Consider the following 6000-nt stretch of genomic DNA (forward strand, 5'->3'; position numbering starts at 1 on the left):
AAAATATACTAGAGTTGAATTTTTTTTGGCCTCACAACCCATTCCTACAGGTAAGCTACACCTGTAGTCTTTGGTACACACTTCCACAGACTCATACAAACACAAATTCCAGGGATAAAAAACCAATACTCATCAGGGGTATTTTAGGACTTCCTAAAAGACAACAGTTGTTTTTTAGAGGGGCAATTTTCCTTTCACCTAATTCTTTCGCATGAATCACCACTCATCTGCTCAAGAACATGGAAAAGAACCAAAATAGTCTCGGAGCAACTCATTAAAAAATTCTGCAGGAAGTAGTCTGGTCTTTCATCTAAGAACCTAATCCAAATCTCTGCAAATAAATACAGACAACGTGACAATGGCCACCTCTCTGCTTCTGTAGCTACCAATTTACAGCAGCTGATTCCATCCTCCTTCCTGCTTCCATCACTTCAAAACGAGGGAACAGATGTAATAGTGCAAGACTGATCCTACACAAGCACAGGGCAATGTCCAGCCAAGCACACACAGCACTGTATTAATAAAGAGAAGTATCAACATTAAATTAAGCAGCTCAGCCAAGTTTTCCCAGGATCAGTCCCTCTGAGAACAAGCTCTTCCAAGCCAAAGCCATGTACATCTACTTACTGACACATGACCTAGGGAAAAAACTGAGAAATGCTCCACGCAAGGTTTTGGAGACTATTACTGCACAAACAAATGAGTGGTAATCCCTAGTGGGAAGAGCTCTAGAAAAACAGAATGTCAGTGTAAGAGTCACTATAATTATATCTGCATGTGTTTAACAGCGTGTTCTGCAGCAATATGGAAGCATTCAAGACAGGAGCTTGCATTTAATTTGGAGACAAACTTGAGGAAGTTGAAGACTTATTACAAGCCAGTGCAACTTCAGCAGCTCAATGCACCTAGGCCAAAACCACCATAATAATATATTTGTGTAACAGAAACCCCAGACCACATGAAAACTCAGGAGTAAGCAGATGACTAAGCTTCTAAATTGCACCTATATGTGGACACACTCAATTTAGCTGCTCAGACAAAGCAAAGAACAGATTAGTCTTGCAAGCTTTATCACTTTAGCAAGGTAAAGAATCCCTCAAATGAAAGGCAAAACAAAGCAATGACTAACACGGGAGAGCTATCAATTAAACAAGATTCTAAGCCACTGAACATAAACTCATCAAGAACTCAAACATGGTTAAATTCTCCAAAGGAACTTTTATACATATATAATGTGCTGCTAACAGACAAGGAGATAACCAGACACGAATGGAAGGGAAAACACAAAGGCTCAGGCTTTCCATTCCAACAGAAAGCAGACACCGACCCAGAAGGTTCCTGAGCAGTTTCTCCATGTCACTTGTCCCTTTCAGAGCTCAAAAATACAACTGTCAGCCAGGTGGCTTTGATCTGCTCGCTGCATTCACGCCTCATCTCAAACTGAACTGGACTATCAGCGTTATTAAGTGTTACAAAAGGCCACACGTAAAATATTTTACGCAGATGGAAAATTTTTCCACCAAAGAAAAATTACATAAATAATCACATGCAAGAACTGAAGCACAGCTAAGCAAATTCTGATTAGGGGACTTTGATGAGGCAATTCTAATGAACTTTTCATTAAGGTGAAATATTTGGGATTTTCATGGATGTATTTACATATCCTTAAATGTGCTGCCTTTGTAAGACAGAAGGTCTTATCAGTTGCATAGCTTAAATAAAAGAATTAAGTTCACTACGAAATCATTAGTTTCCTCCTCAACACAAAAGGTCTACAAACTTCTGGTTTTGGTAGGATGTTGTTTCACAATGTGGAATGGACCAGTAAATCCTGATGACAAGCCACAAGGTCAGCTCCATCATCCTGCTCAAGGGCCTCTGTGGAGCATCACATTTTGCAACTTGAGGAGAAGTCTTAGACCTAATTTCTGTCTCTCTTCCTGTGTGAGACGATGGCTATTCCAAGGGTTCTTTCCCCAGAACGAAGATAATTGGAAGTTACTCCTGGAAGTGACAAGTATTTCCTTCACCACTTACACTGTCCAGACCGAGTAATTTGGTTGTGCAGCAGTACATGGTGTTCACCTCTTTTTAGCTCTCCATGAAAGTGAACTGAGCCAAAGCTTCAATCTCTACCACACAATTAGAAGACTATCATAGAGTGTAATAACAAGGTAAACTGCAACCCAAACCTAGCAATACTTGCTATATTTGCAAAACTACTATTAAAGATGAATCTGTGTAAAAAAGAAAAAAGTATAGGATAGTTTTACAACTCTTTCTGTGATCACTGGTTAATCTGTGCATTTCCCTCAAGACAGAGATCACAGGTACAACTCCTCACAAAAAGTGCACCTTCAAAGCCTTCAGAAAATAATGTGCATCTCATTCCTCATGAAGAATCAGTAATCAAAGCTGGTTCATTTAATAGAACTTCTCAATAAGAAATTCTTTTCCCCCTAAAGATATTTCCCATTGTTTCCTTTATGTTATATTTTCAGTTTTCCTGGGTTTCATATTAACACAAATTTGAATAATATTTAACTTGGCTCCACTAGCCCAAACAATCTGTAACATTTGTCCAAACATAACTCCAGAAGTTTAGTGGCAAAACATTTTAAGTGGTGCCATTAGATCTCTCACTAATTAAAGCAAAAAGTTTCCAACTTGAACAGGTATGTGGAATTTTTAGCTCAAGAGAATGCAGAAAGAAGTAAATACCTTTCCAGAGCATAACAATTGAAAAAGGCACTCAGTGTGTGGCCATCAAGAAACTTGTTAAGATGATTTTCCCAACATATAAACACTTCTCTGAGATGAGAAATATTTTCATCACTTTAGATATAATCAATTTGGTCTTATTTACAAGCTAAACATACTAGTTAAAGACTACACATCAACCCACTGCTATGTCATAAATAGTTACAGGTTGCTGTGGACCACAGGGAAAATGAGATCCTCTGATATGTCCTGTGGCTGACTGATGTTTCACCCACGAGCAGAATTAGACTCAAAGGAATTCAGTCTTTTTCTCTCTGCTGCTTACTCTAGAAAATTCAAGTTAGTGCAATTAGTAGATAACTAGACTTGAAAGAATTGACACAAGCTTTAAAACACAGTTGTAATGACGATGTCAGGGAACATTTTAAAACCAGGGAAAGGCTCACGATGGACTGACAGGATGAAAACTGAAGACAGTGTTTAAAAATATGGATTAATGCGTTACTACGCAATCCTCTGTATCCTATTTCCACAAGGTTTCAGCCACTGAATGCTCCAATAATACACTATTAAAAAAAAAACAAACAAACCAAACAAACCATCCAACACGGCTCCATTTCATATTTATCAGTGGTGGTATCTTCTAGGTTAAATATTCAAACTGAATATTGTGAAATCGCTACTATTGTTCTTTATGCAGCCATTAATCTAAAATTTAAATCTGTAAATAACACCAAAAAGAACAAGACCAAGAGCACAGTGATTACACTCTTCTTTAGTCTTTTTAACACTTAACATGCCAAGGCCAAGAGCTTTCCTCTCCTGGCTCAGCTTCCTGCAGGAGGCAAGGCAAGTTCAGCTCTTTCTTACATAAGTTCTCACCAATGAAACCTGGCAACGACGTTCATTTATTCCCCCTAAACTTGAGCAATAACAAATTAGCATTTTGAAGTCCTTCTCAGGTGGCCAACTAACCTTGCACTCATGAATCATTTTAACCTGGAATTTAGAAGTTTAATTCTAGCCTTTGACTCTTAAACCATCCGTGTTATCACACACACTCTGCCTGCCTTGGCAGTGCTTACTCTGGTAGTGGTTTGTTGTGGGGTTTGTTGTTTCAGGATCGGGGTGTGGTTTTTTGGCCCTGAACTGCCAAGGTTGCTACCCATCGATTTTAGAGTACACAGTTTCACAGTTTCAGGCAGAAGTTAAGGTTTCTATAGCACTGACATCTGAAAACGATTGCTCACACAGCTGGGGTTAACAGAAAGGCTGATATGGCCTCAAAACATCAAAGATGGTAGAATACTGTAGTGAGAAAGCTGCATATTGCTGTCATTTAAGAGCTCTCAGCACTATAAAACGCATTTAGAAACAGCCAAGGATACTATAAAATTCCATCCCGGGGCACAACTCAGCCTTTAGGAGTGCTCTCTGCACAGAAACTTTGTTTGCTTAGTAACCTCATCCAGCTTTCTTCCTCGGAGGAAAAAAAACTGCTTGAAAATTTGAAGTTTCCCCAACTCTATGACCCAGAAGGAAATAAAACAGGAAGTCAGGCCATACAATCTCCAGCGTTTGCTTACAAGTTCAAAAACATTTTAAGTTATCAGCTAATCCACATAAGGCACAAGCGAGTGCACTTTGCTGAGGTCATGCGTGGAGCAGCGCAGAGCCGGGCTGGGGCTCTGTTTAACATTCCACTCTGGACATCTTCATATCTAGCACCGGGCACTCTCTGAAATGTGCCATCTGCTATGCATTAAGAACGTCAGAGACGCCGTCCTCTGCACCAACTGAGTGCCAGAACACTATCACAAAGCTCGAGTCTGCTTTCAGCTTTCTCCTTAGAAACTTATTAAGTAAAAGGAGTCGACTGAAATACTCATAAGGACTTATGACAGAGAGGAATTGCTAAGAACACATTCCCTATTCTCCTTGCTCCCCACAGCGTTACATTACTATCATAAACCCTGAAGCAGATTAAAAATTAAACAAGCAGCTTCCCCGCAGCAGCTTAAAAGAGAAATTAGAGGCTGTTTAATGTGACTTCTTCTCCATTTGAATTAGTTTATGGCAGCAGGCGGTTTTTCCATGGTGATGAAATCGCCATACTGAGAGAGTAAGGAGAAACTGCCACCAGGTGAAAACATCCAGGTTTCTAATTGCATATTAAATTGGTGTTTGCACTGACAATGATTACAGCGGGGAGCACTCCAGGTACGGCTCCCAGCTCCATTACAAGCAAGTCACTGCAAAACCCAATCAGACGGTAACTGAAACTTAAAAAACGTGAAACTCTGAAATCGACCGTTTTTTGAAAAGGCACAGCGGCAGGATCGCTGTAACTCCTGGAAAGCTCCTCCCCTTCCCTCCCGAAAACATTAATCCGTGTTGGATTACTGAAACTCCTGTTCCTAAGTACTCTGCACTGATAGGCAGGTGTTGGGAAACTCGTCCCAGGTGTTCCTACAACTACTCGAGGAGCCCTTAACGGTTTTACTTACAGTCTCTCCGCGTTCCTGGGAATATCCCTCGGTACAGTTTTGAGTCCCAGTCCATGACAATCCACGTTGGAAGCAATACATGTACATTTATGCGGGCATCCTCCTACAGGCATCCAAGTCACGGAGCTCCAAACGCTCAAGATCATTCCAAGGCACAGACACGCACTTCTTCCACCACGCAACATGGTTTCTTGATGGCTTCGGTGGGTATAAAAGTGTGCGCGAGCAGCCAGCCCTTAAAGATGAAATGCCTCTAAGAAAGGGAAAAGAAAACAAGAGGCTCTTAGTACAGCCCAAGGGAACCCACCACTGCCATCATCGCCGGAGCACCAGCAAAGCTTCAAAGGCGCCCGAGAAGGTCACGTTAGGTGGAAGAAGGTGGGGAATTGCCTTTCGGGCTCAGGTTTCTTTCTGTTATCTACGGCCGGTACCAGAAGGCAGATAGTTTAACAGAGCTCGAGCCAGACGCGTCCTCACATGAAAGAGAACCCGGGAGCGGAGGCAAACACACACAAAACATCCATCAGAAGCGGCGGCACCCTCCGAAACAGCCTCCTCCGCTCCGCACCGCCCCACCTGGGCCGGGCAGGTAACCCCGCGGAGGGGGCTGCGCGGCCGCCCCGCAGCCGCCGGGAGCTCCTCGGGGCGCCGCCAGCCGCCCCCCGGCCGGGCCGTGTGTCCGTGTGTCCGCGCTCCGGCGTGTCCGTGCGCCGGTGTGTCCGTGCGGGAGCGGCGCCGGGCTGTGCGCGGTGCGGGGATGGCGGTGCGGGGA

General features: G+C 42.7%; 1 protein-coding gene across 1 annotated transcript in view; it reads right to left on the bottom strand.

Moving 5' to 3' along the window:
• Positions 1 to 5745, bottom strand: part of SLIT3 (slit guidance ligand 3) — a 480366-nt gene extending 474621 nt beyond the window's left edge. Inside the window, exon 1 of the mRNA XM_017825656.1 lies at positions 5229 to 5745. Within this exon, the coding sequence (XP_017681145.1) occupies positions 5229 to 5413 (185 nt within the window). The 5' untranslated portion in view covers positions 5414 to 5745. The remainder of the gene's footprint in view (positions 1 to 5228) is intronic.
• Between the last annotated feature and the right edge of the window lie 255 nt (positions 5746 to 6000).

This window comes from Lepidothrix coronata, unplaced genomic scaffold (genome assembly GCF_001604755.1).
Source record: "Lepidothrix coronata isolate B3197 unplaced genomic scaffold, Lepidothrix_coronata-1.0 Scaffold121, whole genome shotgun sequence".
Lineage (NCBI taxonomy): Eukaryota > Metazoa > Chordata > Aves > Passeriformes > Pipridae > Lepidothrix > Lepidothrix coronata.